The following is a 22,691-nucleotide window of genomic DNA, read 5'->3' as shown; positions in this document are numbered from 1 at the left end:
GCGAAATTAGTCTTGATAGATACTAAACTAGTTTTCACATCATGGACGAACTCTTCTGGCTATGAATTTTACGTTATTTGTTCAGCCTGTTGTTAGATAACACACAACTGATACTTACTCTTCATGTACAAAATGTATGCCTCTGGAAGAGACTCTATTTTGTAACTTTATTTTTTATTTAGAGGTTATCATGCTTTGTAAAAAAATTTCTCGTCTTAATGATTAGGTATTACAAGAAATATTAACCAGAAATAGATACTCAAAATAAAATTGAACATAAACGAAATTTGACTACTTCCTCATGGGGGAAATTTCATTTCAAATTTTACCTGATATCAATTTTATTGTAAAAACTTAAAATTTCAAGTCATCTTCACCTGATATAATTTACAATGTTATCTAGCTTCCTCTTTGTTCACACTACAACAGAAGGCAATACACACACGATGTAGTAGGAAACAAACATATAGGAAGGTAAGACCATATTTTGTCTATTAATTCATATTTTTGTTGAGGAAATAATTAGATTGCGATTTATATAAGAATGTAACTTATGATACGGTATATCGCGGAAGGAATTATTGAAAGAAATATACAGTTATAATTCAATATTTGTCAGATTTACCTATAATAGAGAAATAATATACACGTGGGGACAATTATTTCACTTAGATTGATTGATTGGTATGTGTTTAACTCTTCTTTCAGCACTATTGTTCTATTTTGTGATCTTTCGTGGCGGCTAGATTTTATCGGTGGGTTTCATTAGAACTGGAACCTCTAAAATGAATAAATAATTACTTACTACTTAAAAATGCTTCTTTTTTCTTGTTGTGACTGTTGTACGACCTGCATGCGTTAAGCTAAGTTTACATATATAGTGGAATGTATTTCAGCAGTAAAAAGTTACTAGAATTATCTCCAGATACATGCAAAATGAAATCAATGCTATATGTGCAAAGCAAGCTGTAAATCTGATGACGATATATGACCATTTGGATGTCTGTATACAAGCTGAGACTACTATAACACTGTGTTATAGTAGTCTCAGATACAAGCTAGGAAATAACAAAAACGAGATATCGATACGAATGGCCGGACAAAACGACAGATAGATAGTGGACAGCATACTAACATGCATCGGACTATTTGAAATAGGCAATAATCGTTCAAATTTTAACCTTTTAAATTATAGCGACGAAATTGTTTTTTTTTTTTTTTTAATCTTTTTTTTTAATAAATGGTCATAAATGTACTAGTATCGGTTAGTGAAAGTGAAAATACAGGGTTTTTATTACTTTAAATGAAATTGAAAAGATTTTTCCTCGTACCTATTACAATAATGTGACATGTCATATATCCATCATCATAGTTACTCATGAATACATAATTGCATTTTTATAACTGGAATTTACAGCCAAATCTCAGTATTTGTACATTCACGAACACTAGACAAATAATTACTTGATATAACAACATATTCTGTATTAGCGTAGAATATCTGACCATTTCATTGTTACTATGCTGTCAAAGTAAAAAACAAATTGACTAGTTAAAAATTCAAAAAATCTGCAATTTTAATCAAATGAAACTGAAATTAAGAAGAACTATTTTCAAAAATAAAACAAAAAACATATACTAAATTAGAAACTCTAAATATAAGTTTATTACACAACACAGGTATCCTCTTTTTTAAGACCATTGCAACCGCCATGCGGAGCTGCAAAACACTAAACATCGGTTGATATGATGCCCATAACAATGATAACAAATGAATATAAAACAGTGAAATGCTACCAAACATGATTATAAATAATATTCTCAGTATCCAAAATTATAAATGAAAAATCAAAGCCAATAAAACATAGCTTCTAGCTGTTATATTCCACGAGTGGATACCCTTCCTCACGCAAACACTTGATAATATGCTGAAATTGGAAAGCAGTTCATACGATTCAATGTAGGAAATTCCTTTATAGAATACTACATGCTTGCCAACAAACCATCGCGATTATAGTTGTAAATATTTAAGCTACTTTCAAAGTATACACAGAAGCGAATGATGAAGCGATGACGGTTCAATTTAGCCGCTATATCAATAGTGCTTAATCTACTGTATAATATACCCAAAAGTAAATAAGAGTTATATCTAGATGGGGTTTTTTTCTAACTATTCACATTATATATTATAACAATGATAAGAATTTGACACAATTTTATACAGTAGGTAAACAAGATTTCAGATAAAATCATTACCTTCCTGATCTTACAATAAACCTATTGTCATCGATTGTCATAAAGTCATTAGATGTGGTATGATTACCATTGAGACAACTATATCCTAAAGAGTGATATTTGTCACCGCACGGCCTTAAACAGTGAGCAAATTCAGTACAAAAGCCATAATAACATGTAAAGGAATGAAAAACGAAAATACCTATAACCTGATTTATGACAAAACAAAAGACAAAAATAAAATAAAGACAGACAGACAGCAGCCTACGACAACCATTAAATAATAAGCTTCTGACTTTAGACGAGCACATACAGAATATGACGGGGTTAAACATGTAAATTAGTGGGAAATGGTTAGACTCGTCAGATCTGTATGAAACACAAAACAACTACTGTTTTCATGATACCTTGGCTGTTTGTACGTCGTACCAATCATTTGAGTTAAGCTATTTGCGATTACTGTTTACGGTTGGTTCTTAGATTACACAACTGTCGTAGATGAGGGAAGGGATGGGTGCTCAAAACAGTGCCTAACCTCACCACATTCTTTATATGCATGACCAAGGTCAGAAGTATAAAATTCAGTTGTTGTCGTTGATTCATGTCTGTCATGCTTGTTTTTTGTAAACTGTATTGTATAATTTTATTTCTCGTTTGAATTGTTCACATGTTTAATGACAGGGTCTTTTTATAGCTTACAACCTTAAGATATACCTTATGTTTCGTTTTCTCCTAGTTTGTGAAGGTTGTACTGTGAACTATTTCTCGCTTTTACGTTAGTCATTTGAATTCTGGTGGACAGTTTGCTGATTTGCATTCATACGACATTTCCTGGTTTTTATATTGGTACTCGTCTTATTCGTCATATATGTCATGTATTAATAATGATCAATTTCCCTTTGGTATATATTTTCAAATCAGATAATTTCTAAATAGATTCAATGCAAGGTGAAACGATGATTAATAGACCCAGTTAAGTTTCTTGAAATACATATGTTGGTGGCTGATAAAGGTATTCAGTTCCAATAAAGGTACATTCAGTTCGTCAAAAGTAATAAAATCAAAGCGCTGTAAGCGCTGAAGGCAGTTAACCAAAACCTAAAACCAAGGCAAAATGTTATTATGCAAACTGTGGCAATGTTGCTTCAACATTAAACATTCATATATAGTACATTAATGAATTAATTATTAAGGCAAACAATTTATATGTTATCAAGGTTTTAAAAGCAATCCATATATCAATGAATATTTTTTATGGTACAAGTTTGCAATGATTGCAGTTGTTTTACTTGGTAGTTAATGTTGGTTTTAGTTGACTACTAGTAGTACAAGTTGACTTAGTACGAACATGTAATAGTATGAATGGACTAGTTTCCCTGGAAAGAAAACTGAGTTTGTGTTCTATAGTACACAAGTTCAGACAAATGTTCACTACTACAGGGATCAAAGGTGAGGTCTGACTGACCTGCCGAAAGTAAATGTAAATGATTTGTTATTTTGTCCCATACATAAATATATATAGTTAAGGGGTGGGGATCTCGATGGTATTCAAGTTCTCAAATAGGAAGGGTAGGGTGACCCTAGGGACTTCCCGGGCCTACATTTCATTTCATTTGTTATATTGTCCCATACATAAATATATATGGTTAAGGGGTGGGGATCTCATCGGTTTCCAAGTTCCCAAACAGGAGGGGGTAGAATGACTCCAGGGACTCCCCTATATTTCAATCAATTAGTTATATTGGCCCAAACATGAATATATATTGTTTCGGTGTGGGGATCTCAACCGTTTCCAAGTTCTCAAACAGGAGAGGTGAGGTGATCACAGGGACTTTCCCTATATTTTATTTGCCATGATTTGTTATATTGTTCCATACATAAGTATTAAAGTTTTAGGGTTTAGGATCTTGACCATTTCCAAGTTCTCAAACAGGAGGGTGTACGGTGACCACAGGGACTCCCCCTATATTTCATTTGAATTGTTATATTGTCCCATACATGAATATAAATTATATGGTTGAGGGGTGGGGATCTCAACGATTTTCAAATTATCAAACAGGAGGGGGTGGGGTGACCCAAGGGATCGACTCCCCCAATATTTCATCTGATTTGTTATTTTGTCCTATACATGAATATATATGGTTTAGAGGTGGGGATCTCATCGGTTTCCAAGTTCCCAAACAGGATGGGTTAGAATGACCCCAGGGACTCCCCTATATTTCATTCAATTAGTTACATTGGCCCAAACATGAATATATATTGTTTCGGTGTGGGGATCTCAACCGTTTCCAAGTTCTCAAACAGGAGAGGTGAGGTGACCACAGGGACTTTCCCTATATTTTATTTGCCATGATTTGTTATATTGTTCCATACATAAGTATTAAAGTTTTAGGGTTTAGGATCATGACCATTTCCAAGTTCTCAAACAGGAGGGTGTACGGTGACCACAAGGACTCCCCCTATATTTCATTTGAATTGTTATATTGTCCCATACATGAATATAAATTATATGGTTGAGGGGTGGGATCTCAACGGTTTTCAAATTCTCAAACAGGAGGGGGTGGGGTGACCCAAGGGATCGACTCCCCCAATATTTCATCTGATTTGTTATTTTGTCCTATACATGAATATATATGGTTTAGGGGTGGGGGTCTCGACCGGTTTTAAATTCTAAAACAAGAGGGGTGGGGTGACACCCAGCGACTCTCCCTATATTTCATTTCATTTTTTCATATTGTCATAAACATGAATATATATGGTTAAGGGGTGGAGCTCTCGATCGTTTCCAAGATCTCAAACAAGAGGGGGTGTGTGACTCCAAGGACTCCCATTATATTTTATTTGATTTATTATATTGTCCTACACTTGAATATATGGTTCAGGGGTGGGGATCTGAACGTTTCCAAGTTATCAAACAGGAGGGGGTAGAGTGGCCTAAAGGACGTCACCTATATATCATATGATTTGCTTACATTTAGGTGTTATATAATATAGTTGCATTATTTGTGAAAGTAAAGTAAGAAACTTCCAGCTACTTTAATTGACCCTTCAAAATTGAGAAAAAAATTGCAGTAATATGTTTACACTTTAGAAGCATCTCACATGCATTATCATCATTTATCACTGATAAAGAAAATTTAAACTGTGACCATGAACATATATATTGTTAGATATACTGTTCCCAGCTGTCACATTGTATTGGATTTTGACATTAAAATTTTTCAAAAAGTAATTTTGAGTGTCTATATAAATATTTTGTGCTTTTTCTTTCTTTTACATATGTTTTGGTTTTCAATTCTAGTGTTTATATTCATTTACCATGCATAGATGTATTTTGTCACCTGCCTGGATTTTTTTGTAGAAGATCGCCAAAACCCGGAATTACCCTTATCCGCTTCCGGGATCGGATCCGATATTGTAAATTTTATCTTCACGGCAGCCATTGTGTTTACTATGTTGTTTTTGTCAATCAGATACCATTTTACTCGAATTTACACATTATTTGTCGGCTATTTTTCGTATAAAGCTAGCGGTTGAACAAAATGAACATCGCTGTCATGAATTATGATGAAAATAAGTTTTTATATCGTTTATTTGGAGATTTTAGTGAAAAGGTTTGCAGCAAAGTTAATACTTATTTTCTTTCAATTGGAAGTTGACTCCGTCGGGCGTACATTTGTGTAGCTTGAAACCAAGTCAAATTTCCTCGTGCAAAAGTGGAAGGTCGCGGACCTCGGATCACCGCTAATTTGCACCCCTGCCTCAAAATTGAAAAGATACGAAATTTTCGTCTTCTAATTTGAAATTGCCGCCAACAGCATGAACAGTTGGACTTATAAATAGACTACTGACGTAGTTATACTACGTATTGATGACAAACAATATTCCTACGACTTTTGTCATTTGGTAAATCTAAACTACTTGTCTTTAGAGATTTTCGGCGATTAAATATTTCATACAAATTTTCTTTGACATCGTAGCCAAAAGCACAGGTCATAATAAACTACACAAGGATTCTTAATGAGGATTACTTCCTACGTGCAACTTCAAAACTTTTGGATAAATCGACGATAATTTAAGGTTTTTCTGGTCATATTTTTTGTAATCCAGAATAAAAAGTATTAAAAACGTGTTCAATTAGTTATATATAACATAGTAGCCAGCTAGAAAATAACAATGACAAGTATTTCAGCCGATGATTTATTGGGTAGAACACAAATCTAGGGTGTTCGCATAATGCAGCTTAACTGCATAAAAAAATTAGCAACAATTTTTCCTGTGTTTCATATCTTTTGTTTCTTATTTTTTGTAATACATAAGTATCTTGTTTGATATGTATTGCATGTATCTGTAGTATCGTTGGGAATATTTTTATTCTTTTATTACTAAATAAAGTAATTTTTGAAATTGTTATTCCCTATTTTTGTTAACTACAGAGAAATGGCAGAACACTAAACATCACGTACATTTAGAATGTCATCTCCCCAAGCAAACACATTTCTGGTGCATTGCAGTAAATGGAAATGTAGTCAAGAAACAGTCAATAGTTTGTTGAGAGAATTAAAGATAAGAGGTCTAATTCCACATGATATCCTGACAAGCCTTTCTGACGAACTTCTGAAGAACAGTCTTGTGCATGTTCCTGAAGAGGCGGCAATAGTGTTTCATGTGTGCGACCATTCAAAAAAGAAAATCAGAGAAATAGTCAAGGATCATTTGCCGAGACGAAATTTTGCTAGGACTACCGTAATTGGTGGAGGTGGAAAAATTGATTTGAAAGATTTTAAAGAATTTACCTGCTTCCGGGTATACAATGAGCTTGATGTTTATAGAGTTGCAGAATCTATTGCAAAACTGTTTGGAATAAATATTGAAAATGACGATGATAACACAATTAATAGTAGAAGTGACGACGTTGTGCCTGAACATGCTGTTAAAACCACTACACATAGGTTTAAAGATGTGCCAACACGGATATGGACAGGTCACAGACAGCACGAACAGCACACAAGAATCAAATCTTTGGAGTATCAAAGACCCTCTGCATCGTCTGGTCAACTTAAAAGAGCTTCAGAAATACAGTACATAAAACGTTATTGGACAGAGGACGACGAAAATAGTACTGACGATGATGACACTTTATCACATGGAAATATGAATAAATCGAGCTATGATGGTCATGAACATGAAGAATGTAAACCACAGATGAGATGCAAGCCTAAAAGATCATTTAAAACAGTGAGAACCGATGATGTCACACCTGTCCTCAACATAGACAGTTTTGTTGACCATTATCTAATGGACGACAAAGAAGAACATATTGGATCATTCATTAAACAATCATCATCTCGCTCATTTGGTAAATATTTCTGTAAATGTGTATTTTCAAACATTGATTTGTCTTTTTGATAAGAAAGTTGCGTAAACAAAAAGAACATATGAATAGTCGAAATGAGATCAAAACTTTTAAAGCTAGCATCATAGGAAATTTTCAGAAAATTGCTATGTTTTTCAAACAAATGAATATTAATTAACAGTTTTTAGTATGAAACAATCATATTTTGAAACTTCTATACAAATAAAGAAGGAAGCGTGCACGCAAAGACCTTTTAGTCGACTTTTACGAAATTAGGTGTCTCTAGAATTCAGTTAAGCGTGTACACGCAAAGTAATAATCAGATAATATTGTAGTCTAAAACCACTGTTTTCAATGGTTACAAATAACAAAAAAAGAAATGATTTAATCAAACTATACATCTGAATGTAGTTTTATCCTGTTCAATTGTTTTACTACATAATAATATTTGCTGTTTTTATATATAGGTCTATATAGAATTCCCATTTCCTCTTAAATCAAACCAACTTATGGTTTGATGTGAAAAGTTTAGTTCTGTTTTCAGTAAAATGTGACCTGCCAATGGAGCGAAAATTAAGTCTTTACACGAAAAATCCGATGTTCGAGGATTACCAGAAAGAAATTACAACACGAATTATACCCAAACTTAGGAAAGAACATGATATTCGAAGTCTATCCAGATGGCTTAATTTTGACAATTATAAAGTTAAAGAAAAAATATTAAGTGAAATGGAAACGCTGTTAATCAGTGCTCCTATAAATTCTTCCAGCATTGGTGATGTAGTGCATATAACCGATAACATTCTGATGTGCTGTTTCCGGAGAGTTGTTGAAGCTGACGATACCATGTGTACAGCGTTACGTGTATTGACATCATGCTTAGCAATTCTGTGGATTTTAAATTCAGAGACCTCTAATACAACAGCATATATTCAAGTTCAAAACATTACATCGAGAGTACATGGGGATCTAAATACAATCAAACGAAATGCCTACACAATGGTGTCTGGTCAGATCAACATGTTGTTAGAATTGATACAATATTTCACTGAACATAGTTTTCAAAGAAATTTCTTAGATGAGATTCTAACTGAACCAAACAACGACAAAGCAATCAAAAGGTTTTCCGAAGTGGATCATCAAAACAAGTTCTTGTACATATTTGTACTTATAAATATGGTAAGGATAGAAGAGGATATTAGCATTTTTTTCTCATAATTTAATTGGAAGTCTCAAAAATATTTATTTGAAAATAAGAGGATGTGACATGATTGCCGATAAGACAACTATTCACCAGAGTTTTTTCATTTCACAATACCTTTTTATATAATAAATCGTATTTTATTGAGAGGGTATTGGTAGATTATGGCTTTCGTGCGATCGGTGAATAGTTTACAATACATCTTCATTAAAATTGGTTATAATTAAATCCGGCTTTCCTAGTGTGCAACATATAAAAGGAATATGAAGGGAAACACTTAACCACACAGCTAAAGAAAATTTCACCTGAATAAGTTGCTTTTATAAAATATGTTATAAAATTGTGTAAAAAAATGCACTATAAATCTTGAATTATGCCGAAAAAGGAGACCCTCTACATAAGAAAATACTTGTAACAAATCAGGAATATGACAGTTCTTACCCTTTCGTTTGATGTGTTTGAGAATTTTTATTTTGCCATTTTCTTTAGAATTTCCCTTGTGGTTCAGTATTTATTTTTTTTTACTTTTTACCTTGTCGAGGCACCAAGTCTTTCTCCTTTTTGAGTTCATACGATTCCTTCAGTTTTTGTTTACTTTTTAATCGATAGATGAGATTTGAACATCGTTAAACTACTGTTGCCTATACATATCGAGGTGTAAATCCCGGAAATATATTTTCAATATGCAATGTAGGTTAAAACTGATGACATCGTTTGCATCACCAGTTTGCGAAAATGGCTGATTCAAAACGTCTCTATTCGAATGAAGACACACTTTAGAAATGTACAAATCAGACAACTATTTTTGTACATTAGGCTTCAAGATCACACCAATCATTTTTTTAACAGTTCTAGATAGATAAGACCGACACAAATATTTTTTTTGTCAAAAACGAAGCAGCTTTTAAAGTATTTACGTATTTAGAGAAATTTACATTTGTTTTGAAGGACATTCATTCTACTTAGTGCTATCAGAAAGATCTAAATGGTTTTTTTCTTGGCTTTTCGCTAATTTGTTTAAAGTTTATTCACTCAGATTTAAATATATGTTAGATTTAAATATATCCTCTTTGTGATTTAGATTAAATTCGATAATGATTCTAACAGTTTAATGAAAAAGAAGAATGTTAGGTACCCATTTGTTCCCTGCAATATAAACTCATTCATGAATTAAACTAATGAAAGATTAGAAATTACTATAATTAATTTGAAGCAAAATATAAGTACTTGGTAGCTTATTTTTATTCTATCTGTGCTTTAAAATCGGAAATTATTATACGTTTCCGAACAGTTAAGCCAACTACCACAAAAAGGCCAACAAAGCAGCCGTACCTAAACAGAAAAAAAAATAAAATATGAAAATCTGTGTCTCACGAGAATTATGTTAGATTCGAGAAAATTCGTACTTCGGGTGTTTTTACGTAGAATAAAGAAAATCTGTGCATCGACAGAGACTGTTAGAATTGAGGTCATTTGTGTCTTAGTAGAATAATTAAAGAAACTTTTTGTGAACTGAAAATAACATGGCATTGATATATTAACAAAGGCAACAGTAGTTTACCGGTGTTCACAAGTCATAATTCGATAGAGATAGAGAGAATTTCAAACAATTCCGGGTTACAAACTAACCTAGGGAACACATCAACTATAACAAGAAAACAAAGGAACAACAGGAACACTAAATTGCAACACAAAAAAACACCGACATATATAGAAACGAACTACTTGATAACAACTGACGTATTCCTGACTTGGCACTGGACATTCCAAGAAAAGTGGAGGGCTTAACCTGGTTCTATAGACAGTTCAACCTCCCGCTCATATGACAATGTAAAAAAAATATCGTCAATTAAAATGATAATACAACGTGACAGAAACACAACACACAACACAAACATATGCAAGAATAATAATCACAAAGAAACGCACACGCATACAATATCACAGTCGACAAAACATTCAAACCGCAGAACAACAACCAACATCTTCCATCGACGAGAGACACCACAGGCCATCACAAACATAGACGAACTACGCAAATAACCTGCAAAGCATGTTTGCGTGAAACTTTTTTGTGTACCTTCTGCCTTAATCCTAGTTGTTATAAATATTTCTTTGTGATATGATATGTTTTATTTTTCTCATTTTATTACCAGATGTTACAACGGTCTTCAGAAAACATACCCGAGTTGCTGGTTGTGCTGCTGAAGTTGACATTTGATGTGATGGCGAAGAAGCAGAAACATAGGCAAACTCTGCATCCACTATTGTATGTTATCAATAAAGGCATAGTTCTAAGATTGTCAAAAGGTAAACTCATAGTTTTTGTTATATTCAAATACCTTACTATCTCAGGGTTAAAGAAAGATATAGTTACCCTTTTTTAAGCAAAATAATAATAAACTGTTTGACATTTTCTAATTTATCTATGATGGGTTTTGTTTACAATGAGTGCACTTTTAAGATGAATTGTATAAATCAAATCAATTCAGTAATGCAGTTTGTATAATAGATGCCTCTGCTGGTGGACTATTAGTCCCCGAGGGTATCACCATCCCAGTAGCCAGTACTTCGGTACTGGCATGAAAATACGGATTGTTTGTATTATTAAAATTTGCTGTTACAAAATGATAGAAATTATTATAAATTAAGGAATGTATCTCCCTCATGCAAAGCTCTGATTCCTTTCACAGATTTGGCTATACTTTTTGGACCATTTGGATTATAGCTCTTCATCTTTTATATAAGCTTTGGATTTCAAATATTTTGGCCACGAGCATCACTGAAGAGACATGTATTGTCGAAATGCGCATCTGGTGCAAGAAAATTGGTACCGTTAATTTTATTGTATAATTTTTAGGTCCATACCATGAGAAAAATTGGAACATATCAAAGCAATCATTGCTAACCTGCTTGAGAACATACATAACCAGTAGACGAATTGACAGTCAGTGGCGAGTAAAGTTACTTTCTTGTTTGAATCCGTTGTTGTTTGATGCAGACAAAGAAGTTGTTAAGGAGGTGCTTCAAGTTTTTGAGAAGTGCGGTTACAAAAATAAACATATACGCGATATTATCTTTAAACATGTGCAAAACCTTTTGACAGCAATTAATTTTAGAATGTTTTCATACAAGAAATATGAAACAAATCATAGACCAATGTGGTATGAAATTCCTGGAAAAATTTGGAATGAGATGGATGTATCATTGCACATTCTTTTACCCACAGTAAAGTGTCTAACGAGTGGATCAATGGAGGATTACAGAACGTCAGCGGAAAGAAGAGTCACAATCAAACACCTAAATAGTCTAGAAAATATGAGAATATTGCAATATGAGAATAGTCACCCAAATCTTGTCAAGCTAATTGCTTTTCAATATCGACCATTACCTTTATATTACTTGACAGAGAACCATAAAAACTTGCATACACATTTATTGGACAGACGACAGTACCATAAATGGCTGTCACGTGACAATCTTGGAAACATGACAATTAATGTTATAGACGCTGTACTGTTTCTACATAGTAAAGGTATGGTCCACAGGAATCTTACAACTCACAGTTTCTGTATTAATGAGCATGGCATTGTCATGCTGGAAGATTTCAGTTTGGTTAAAATACTTCAAAAGATGGAAAATGGTGACAGCAATTTCACAAATGGTATGTTGATGCTAATAAAAAGTATACTGATTTAATGCAAACTCATTTAAATTCCCAAAAAGTGTTACCTGCTTGGTACTTTTATTCAGATAGCTGCTTTGATTGGGGCCATCAAGGGTTCCGGATACACGATTAACGTTCATATATTTAGCTATTCAAATTTGCAGTCTCAAAATAATAAAAGTGTTTTAAGATGTACTATTTTAAAATTTATATTACACTTTAAGTTTATATTGAGACCTAAATAAAGGCAACAGTAGTATATAGGTGTTCAATTAATACTTATTTCGTGATAAACTGTTCACAGCGGAATTCAAAAGTCTTGCACACCATATTTTTGACATACTAAAACATCACTCCGTGAGTATTTTCAACTACTTTAGTAATTATATCTTATTATTCAGACACCTTTTCTCAAAGAACACTAATTTAGCCTTAATGTTCATATTTATTATTCAGAACTCATGCTTGACACAGATACACAACTGTAAAACTTGTATTCTAATTTTAACTTGGCAGTACACTATACAAGTTCAATTTCAATTTCAATTTTCCAGAATTTTTGGCGTGCCTTATATATGTATGTGAGTGATATATTTATATTCTGGTAGGTCTTGTTTACTTGAATGCTTTCAAATGTTTTCTTTGATTATGGCGTTTTTTACTTGAGCTTATCTGATAAAAAGTGTCTAGTATTTATTAGCAGATGTCGTGTGCTTAACTTTAAAGAACTTTCGGTTTCTAATTCTTTACACTCTTCAACTTATTTGATGATTTTAAATACATAAAAGTTGCATTTGAAAAAGGAAGTACCAATCATCTGATTTATGTATTATTTGTTCCTTGCAAAGATAGAATAGTTATCATTTGAGGAGAAAGATTTTTCTTTCATTAAAGACTTTGTTGTGCTGCTTGGTTTTAAAGTGTTGTTTTTTTTGTCGTTGTTTTTTTTTATGGGGCGTGTAAAGCTTTTTATATTGCTTAATGTTCGAATATCTCTTCTTGCAATTGCAGACGTCAATGATGGCGATATACCAGTTTTATATTCTGCTCCTGAATCAGTGTTGGAAGACAAATACGATTTTCAGACAGATATTTGGATGGTAGGTCTGCTGTTATATGGGATATATACACACGGAGGTATACCGTACACTGTATATGGACTTGCTACTGAACAAATTCTAGAATATGTAAGTATTTATTAGTTTGACATTTTTATTTAAATGTTTGCTATATGTATTTTCAACTCACTAAAATCAAATCACACAAAAGATCGCACAATAAAAATTGAAACTGAAAATTCTAATCATTAAATATTTCAGTTAAGAAAACCACTGAAAAATGGAATTACGTTTTAGAATACTTGCAATTCTCTAGCACAAAATTTGAAAAAAGATGTTTTCTTTCCAATTGTATATATTCTGTACCGTATATTCTGTTGTATTCTAGTTTTATTCGTTAATAAAAGCAATTTTCAGTTAAACAAGACATTGTTCTATGTAAAAAGTAAAATGTTGGACATATATTTGATATATAAATATATTAAATGAAGCTTTTTTTGTGTTCAAAATTATAATGATCAGTTTTAGATCGTTTTAGATAAAAGTAAGGATTTTTGAAAATCATATTAAAATCAATGTATTATTTATGATTTTTTTACATTGAAGGTTGTTTTTCAAGATCTTAAACCTACAAAATGGTCTTGCATACCAACGGAAATTTTTAAAGCAATTATGGCATGCATGAATAGCAGCCCCGACATAAGAGAGGAATTACAGCAAATTAGGAAGTCGATAGAAGAGTACCTCTCCGATAGGAATACTGGTAAAATATATAGAATACTGATATCAAACTCAAACAATTTATCGATATCATATAAATAAATAGAATGGAAAAAAAGGCTAGCCTTACAGTTAGTAGTAAAAACGGAATGATTATAGTTGATTGTGATTATTATGTTTAAAAATTATTTGAGAAGATGTGGTATGATTGCCTACGAGATAATTCTCCGCCGTAGACCAAATGACATAACAATTTGAAAATATGGTAACCATACACTGTAAGCCGTTTATAAAAATTCTAAAAAAAAAATACAGCACAGCGTGATGGTCTCGAAATGACAATATAAACGAGAAAAATAACGGCTTTATTTATTTACAAATAAAAAAAGAACAACAATTATAATATGAAGCAACACACGACAACCACCGAATTACATGCTCATAACTTTGGACACACACACGCACACACAGAATTTGACAGAGTTTAACATGTTTAAGTAATAAAAAGAATGTTTTTGTCTTTTTCAGATACACTGACTCGTTTGTCGACATTATTTGAAATAGACAAAATGTACCCACCACCAGACTGTTCAGAGCCAGAAAAGGGACTACCACAACTTTTTGTTAGATTAAAACAGGATCTCAGTAAGTAGACATTGACATGAAACAGAAAATGTATGAGATACAGTGAAATCTGTATTAACCGTATTCCTACCTGATTATATTTAATGATAAGACAGGTGTTCAATTTACATAATAAAAAATGCTACACATGATTACCATTAAGACTTGATTTCCTTGTAATTTTAGTAATACAATTTTGTTGTTTACTATTACATTTATTAGTCATAACAATTCAGGAACTTATAGATTGACAAGATTGAAAACATAAAATCGTACAAAAAGGAATTATTGGTATTTTTTTTTTAAAAGAAACACTTTTCTCAAATGTTCAGATGTTCAGTCTTGCGTTATACAATTATTGGTGTCAACAAAAATACTGTAAATTTAGAACCTTTTTCGATATTTTGTGATCGGAAAAATTGCAGAATGAAAGTTACAATCAAAACAAATTTCAAATAATGATTGCATTTTTTATGCAGATTAATCATTATATTCCCATAATTTTGTCCTTTCTTAAAAAAATTCAAATAAATTCTGAGTTTATAGTTAAATGAATTTCAGATTCACATAATTGAAACATTCATAATGAATAATTTCGAGTACTAATTAAAAAAATATGCTACTTGTAGATCCCAGAATGTCCTATTGTAATTTAAGACTAAGCAAGATACGTTCAAATAGATGTTGCATAACGTTATCTGACATTACAGCTCCAGACACACCAGTGCGTCACGGAAACGAGCATGTGAGTTGTTAATATTAACATTTATTATAGTAATATTTGAATAATTTCATTCAAAACCATATAGATAAACATTTGAATTGATCCTTAGTATTATTGCCAGATGATGCGTCGAAATCCATGAATGTAACATCCAATAACCAAGTATTGCTGTATTCCATTATGACAGACAATCAAGAAGGCTGACATAGTTTTTAGCCAGTGATAATGATGATGTTTTTAAATTACAGTCCAGGTTCTTAAGAGTAGAAGAACCAGTCAACCAAGCATTTGTCGAAGACGAATTACCTCAAATGACAGAAGAGCTCTGTCGAAAAGTTCTTAAGATGGAGGCATTACCAACAAAGATTAAACGGTTGCAACCTTCAGATACAGACTACACTTATGAACTTGTGAGTAGTGTATCTAATTGAATGGCATTATAGACATTGTAGGACACCTTGAAATGTGATAGGAAACAGGCCAACTACAAAATTATAACGTATCTGTGGTTGATATTTCGATAACAATTAAAATTTATTCCTGAAATATGAATCGCTGATTTTTTTGTAACGATCCAGATAAAAAACAACTATTGATAGACGTTTATATAAAAAAAAATGTCAACATGCATGTTCCTGTAAAAACCAATGGATTTTTAAAGCAGCGAAATGTTTTCGTTGAAAAAATTGTACGTACTACATCGTCATAAATACGGCCAATGATCCTCGTGTACGTTGATAACAGGAATTGTATTCATTGTAAACTTTCCTTGCTTTAATCCATATATGTTCTTTTTTTTTTCCTGATGAAGTATACATTTTTCTGTTTGATCTATTACACAGAGCATATGTTTGCAGCTTGTTATGTTAATATTACACTTAGTCTTATAACTGTAAGAATATTTCTCTCCGAGCCTTTTGTTTTGGGTCTACTAAGAAGTGAATCATAAACTACTTCTGTTCTGTACTTTTCTTTACCGACTTTTTGTTTCCAATCAGATCATGATGGTATATTAACGGCAGTAGCCTTTCTAGATAAATCTGCACTCAGAAATGTTCTCGACCGCTTACATTTGGTTATTGCAAGTTGACTTACTAAAGAGAACATTTGAGTACACATAGCTAATTACTTTTTGTGTGTTCTTTAATATAGGTTGTTAAATATGTTTCCTTATTCGGTTTTCAAACTATTGTTATGGCTGAATAATACGGTTAAAACTTAATTGTCGTATTTTCAAATACTTTTAAAATTACAGTATTGCATGTTTTAAGTCATACTAGGAAGTCGGGTCAGTTACAGAAAACTTTCTTAAATCTGCCTTTATCGTTTTTCGGACAAAAGACCTGTATTAAGTGTCATTGTTTATTGCTTCACCAAGCCCAGGGATAAGTAAATAAAGAGGTATAACAATAACATGTGTACAGGTTTAAGGAGACAAGGAAGACAAAATGTACATTCGTCATCTCTGTCTTATTTATAGCTGTTCCGTAATAGCATATCTGTAGGAATAAGGACAGTATAACACCTCTGCACCATAAGAATTATTATGTTGTTTTCGAACTGTAAAATGTACTGTTTATTCCATCACTGCTGGTTTTCTTCGACAATGCTCGTTCGTTTCAATAGATAAAGGAAGATGTGGTGTGAGTGCCAATGAGACAACTCTCCATTCAGATAACAATTTATAAAAGTAAACCATTATAGGTCAATGTACGGCCTTCAACACCGAGCCTTGACTCACACCGAACAATAAGCTATAAAGGGCCCTAAATTTACTGTATAAAACCATTCAAACGGGAAAACCAAAATGTTTGATTATCATACTCTCAATTACGGAGTGTTGCATGGTTTTCTGCATTCATCTTTTCTCTTTGATTATAAACTAATTAATAGCTTCTTTCTAAAGTAATGCACCGATTTCATAATATTTAGGTTTTTTTTCTGAAAATGGCGTGCATCGCTTTCGGGCATGCACGTTCTATTTAGCAACACTTTGATTTCTTACGTCCACTGAGTATACATGTTTTTGTTGATATCGTACCGTTAAATTGACGTTCATAACTTCCTGGCAAGCACATTATGTTTGACGATACTATAATTTCTTCCACCCACTGTGCACAGATGTTTTTTGTAAATGACTTATAAGAACTTGAAGAGTGTTATTTCTTGAACGTTATCTCGTATACGTTTATGTAATTTATATATCGAATAGTTTCCTCAATATAAAGTTTTCTTATATTTTTATAGTATTATTATTCATTTAATAGTTATGTTATTAGGTGAAATTAAAACGATTTAAAAGAACCAAAACCACTTCTAGGCCCTCAATAGTCCAAGGTGCTTATATGTGAAAACATTGATAGTAATATATAAATTGTAGCTAAAGAAATCTGAGTTAGCAAAACGAAAATAGAAGCTATTGTATATTTGATTACGACTTTTCATTGTAACTGAAATGACATTCCCTGAAAACCTGTACAAATTGTCACTATCATATTAAAAGAGAAACCAATAAGGGACTTATCATTATTTATCTGGGAAAGGGGGGGGCCTGGTCAAAATACAGAGGGGATCAAGTTTTTTCCTGTATGTGGAATAGGGGGGTTCAAATTTTATTGTAAATTCAAAATGGGGGGATCAATATTTTTTGCACAAAGAAATAAGTAGTTTGAACATCACTAATCATCGTACCGTTTTATTTATTTTAAGATCCCTTTGAGTTAATTTATAACTCTCATTCCCTCAAAATCTGTATTTTTTAGGCTAATAATTCAAAATTTTGAGGTTTCTATCACACATAAATTTATGAATGAAATGCGTCAATACATGAGTAAGTATGAACGAATGACCAATCCATATAAACCTTGTGGAGGTTTCAATAAGGCCTACTGTAAAACTTAAGTTTCAAGCAGCGTCCAGGAAAGGAACATATACTGCGGGTAATAGATATCCTACTTAGTAAATAATGTGTTGTTGCTGTATCAAAAAGTTTACTTTTTACAGAACTACTTAGGAAAAGTTTTCTTCAATAGCTCAATATAGGAAATTAGAAAAAAAGAAAGAGTCAGAAAAAGCTTTGCTGCCTACCTCTTAAAATTCATGGAAGAGCCCTATTTCAAGGCAATGTTCCCTCGAATATTGTTTTTGGGCTCAATCCACTGAGAATATTTAATGTTTGCCTCATGATATCTATGATATAACAAATATTTTGCATGTTACAATTTTGACATGTTTAATAGAGGGGGGATCACATTTTTTAAAATGTTTTTGTAGGAGGGATCAAATAAAAATAGTGAAATATTATGGGGGGGTCAAGAAAATTTTATATGTTTGAATTCAAAATGACCAGCCCCCCCCCCTCCTCCCAGGTAAATAATGATAAGTCCCTAAACTCCAAAATGAAATTAAAGCTCTGTTTACATCAAATTATACAACATGAATAAAGGCAATAGTAGTTTATCGCTGCTCAATAGTCATAAATCGGTCAAACTGAATAAAATCGCGGTCACGAACCAAAACTGAAGGAAACACATCGACTATAAGAAACAAAATGGAACTACAGAAACACCGAGCTGCTCTGTCGTTAACATAAAAGTTAAAAAGCCTTAGAAGTATCATTTATCTGTATTTTACTTTTTAGCATTATAAATGCCAGAAAGGTGAAAACATAATTGACATTGCCTCGAGAAACCATTATGGAGCACCGGGTATTGATTCCATCGATATTTTCTATCTTGGACTTACATATAACCTGATAAAGTTTGTACACAGAATGCATTCCCATCAATGGTTGTTAAGAGACCTCTGTGGATATTCTATTTTTGTGGACACAAACACTTTGACAGTAAGTATAAATATCAAACACAAACATTCGGGCACTAGAAGGCGGAAGATACCAAATAGATATCCAAACTCAAACGTCGATGACAAACTGACAGCGCCACGATAAAAACAACCGAAAAACCACAAAAAGACAAACAAAAGTATACAATACACAACATAGAAATATAATATCTGAGCATTACAAATCCTACCAACAACCAGGCGGATGATCTCATGTGCTGTTGAATGGTTAGCAAATCATACTCCACATATAACACATGTTTCTCTCTTTTTTTCAGGTAAAGGTAGGTTTTATTTCTTCAATAATACAGTCCAGTGAATATTATTTTTTTTTTTTAAATATTTATATCATGGAATGAAAAAAAATATTTGTATATGGCATTGGAATTCTGTTTCGGGAAAATCGTCAAACTTATTAATTGTGAAGTTTAACCAGATATATTTATAACGTCAATAAAATGAAGGATACGATGGTCACCTCTTTTCAAAAGATATCTGAACATTCAACTTAGTTCTAATAATGAGGACTACAGTTGTAACAGCTGTTTTTGTGAATAGAATGTTTTGTTGCAAAAAGATATTATAGAGTCATCGAAAACTTCCACAGTGTCAGTTAACGTAGGCGACCGTAGTTCACAGCTGTTCAAATCTCTTAAAATGGTTAGGAAAAGACAATTAAGCTAAGACAACAAACACACAAAAAGAATGAGGGAAATCAAGTTCATAAGTTTGTCATTGGTCGGATGATAATATAAATTGCGTAGTATTTCTCCGTAATAAAATAGAGTATAACACATTAACCATTAATTTATTGAATTGTTCAATTTGGACTAGGAAGTTGGGTCGTTACATAACACTTGCTGTATGATATTGTATGACAAAAGCTGTGTATTAAATTGCTTTATAGTACGCTCCAGTAGACAGATGGAACAGTCTGAATAAAAGTACTGACAAAGGCTGTCCGATATTTCTATTTATATTCAAATATAAAACCCACAAAAAAATCCCTGCATCATTCTTTAAAATGTAAACATGTTTGGGCTATATTTTAAAACTCACGGAAATCTTATTCAGCTCAGTAGTCAATACTTCATTCCTTTCATGTTTAATCACAAAATTTCCTATTTTTTCCCCGTTCACAAATTCTGAAATTATGAAACAACTTAGGTTTCTACTCCATCAGACAAAGCTGGCTTTAATTAGTTCATAGGTACGATACTTATAATTTGATACGTCATACGCGTTTCGTCTACATGAGACTCATCAGTTACGCTCAGATCAAAATCGTTAGAAAGCCAAACATGTAAAAGTTGTAAAAGGATTTGGCTATTAATTTGGATCCCTTTTCATTTAAGAGCTCTTCCACTGTTTTTGTTCACTCCATCTTTGACTTTTAAATTTTCGGCTTTGAGCGTTTATGATAAAAGTAAATCAAGAAAAGCGCATCGGGCATATTTCATTTATAATGTATTGTTTTCATTTGTGATTCCATGCATTTGATGTGTCTGTCCGAAAAGAGACTTCCTCTATATGAAAACATGCTTTTGAATTTGACATAATGTGTTATACCATAAGAATAAGATGTGATATTAATCCAATGAGACCATTCTCCACATGAGACAAAATGACATAGAAAATAAAAATTGCATGAATACCATTATTGCTACCATATGTAAAGAGAGCACCTGGTATTTATTATAGTGATATGGCTCTTTCATCTTGCAGATATTTTTAAAGACGACATATTATTTAACATTTCTAAAATTTTGAAAAAGTGTTAGTAATCTGATATTTATATTAGTATAACCTCAACAAACTTTCATGCACAAACTTAAGACATCATCGAAAACTTCAATCCTTATAAACTGTATGTCATTGAATTTGTTGTACCGCGTGTCTCTTCTCAAATGTCTAGCCGTTATATGAAGCAAAACCATAAATATGCCAGCTCTTGTGAACACAATTTCGATAAAACGGCATTTTAATCAATTGCAGGTTTTCATGCCAAGAGTAGGCAGATTCAGACGAATAAATTCTTTGGTAAAATTGGATGACTGTTTACTTGATGAATCTTTTCCTGACAGACTGCGTTGGTAAGTCATTTTTGGATATCAAACACGTACCCACCTCACTCATTGATACTAACGAAAACTTGGAGATAAAAAACAACTGACGTATTCCTGGCTTTGTTCAGGTATTTCTATGTAGAAAATGGTGGATTAAGTCTGGTTTTATAGCTAGCTTAACCTCTCACCTGTATAAAAAAAAGAGGAACGAAAGATACCAAAGGGACAGTCAAACTCATAAATCTAATACAAACTGACAACGCCATGGCTAAAAATGAAAATGACAAACAAAAAACAGCACACATGACACAACATCGAAAATTAAAGAATAAACAACACGAACCGTCGCAAAGAATTCTATTATATATACAACCATGAAGAAACTTACAGGTACTAAAATCTAATTTTTCTGGTTATCTTTCTAAATCTTTTTCCTTCTCTATTGAACACTATTAATTTGGCCTTCTGATGTTTTGTCCTACAGGTCACCGATAGAGGTTATACAAAACGGACTTTACTCTAAAGAAAGTGACATCTACATGCTTGGAATGACTATTTGGGAAATGTATACAGCGTTTAATTTACACAGAGACGATCCATCAGTGAATCCACTTGAGGGAATTCCATTTGCTACCATACCAAAGAATGAGGTTAGAATGAAGCAACGAAACTAAACAAATATGAAATTTTATGGATTTTGTTTTCTGACATTGATACACAGATAAAGGATTTATGTTAATAGTCTTATACAAACAAACGCATGGAACTGACTGATATGATTGTCAGTGTAAAAAATCTTACTTGTTATAAACAATTCGTTCAAATTATTTTACATATTTCTTATTCCTAACAGTTATATGTGAGAAAGGAGCAAAGTCTAATTTTTAGACGTGCAAGTTACATTAAAAATAAAATCACAAAAATACTGAACTCAAAAAAAAAAAAAATTCAAAACGGAAAGTCCCTAATCAAATGGCAAAATCAAATGATAAAACACATCAAACGAATGGACAACAACCTCACATCTAAGGTATAAAATATTGGTACACCAACCACATAGTTTGTCTGTTAATTACTATAAAAGTAGACAAATTCATATTAAAGAATGCTTGCAGTTACCAAAAGCAAGTTCGGAATATTTAACCTTTTGACACTAAATAATGTAATCATGTGCTATAACATCGGTGCATACACTTT

The 22,691-nt window shown here is 32.4% G+C and overlaps 1 protein-coding gene across 2 annotated transcripts in view; it reads left to right on the top strand.

Moving 5' to 3' along the window:
• The first annotated feature begins 324 nt into the window (after nucleotides 1–324).
• LOC143080516 (uncharacterized) overlaps nucleotides 325–22,691 on the top strand; it is a 25,156-nt gene continuing 2,789 nt past the window's right edge. Inside the window, exons 1-13 of one of the 2 annotated variants that reach the window (XM_076256388.1) lie at nucleotides 325–474; nucleotides 6,672–7,594; nucleotides 8,136–8,770; nucleotides 10,949–11,102; nucleotides 11,653–12,456; nucleotides 13,471–13,646; nucleotides 14,124–14,280; nucleotides 14,766–14,882; nucleotides 15,491–15,606; nucleotides 15,834–15,995; nucleotides 19,226–19,429; nucleotides 21,424–21,521; nucleotides 21,979–22,144. In XM_076256388.1, the coding sequence (XP_076112503.1) occupies nucleotides 6,709–7,594; nucleotides 8,136–8,770; nucleotides 10,949–11,102; nucleotides 11,653–12,456; nucleotides 13,471–13,646; nucleotides 14,124–14,280; nucleotides 14,766–14,882; nucleotides 15,491–15,606; nucleotides 15,834–15,995; nucleotides 19,226–19,429; nucleotides 21,424–21,521; nucleotides 21,979–22,144 (3,675 nt within the window). In that variant the 5' untranslated portion in view covers nucleotides 325–474; nucleotides 6,672–6,708. Of the gene's footprint in view, nucleotides 475–6,671; nucleotides 7,595–8,135; nucleotides 8,771–10,948; nucleotides 11,103–11,643; nucleotides 12,457–13,470; nucleotides 13,647–14,123; nucleotides 14,281–14,765; nucleotides 14,883–15,490; nucleotides 15,607–15,833; nucleotides 15,996–19,225; nucleotides 19,430–21,423; nucleotides 21,522–21,978; nucleotides 22,145–22,691 lie in introns of those variants that run through there. The other variant, XM_076256389.1, reaches the window with a different exon arrangement.

The sequence above is a fragment of the Mytilus galloprovincialis genome, chromosome 6 (assembly GCF_965363235.1).
Source record: "Mytilus galloprovincialis chromosome 6, xbMytGall1.hap1.1, whole genome shotgun sequence".
Taxonomy (NCBI): Eukaryota; Metazoa; Mollusca; class Bivalvia; order Mytilida; family Mytilidae; genus Mytilus; species Mytilus galloprovincialis.
The sequence above is the reverse complement of the archived record's forward strand: the minus strand, read 5'-3'. Positions and strand labels throughout refer to the sequence as shown.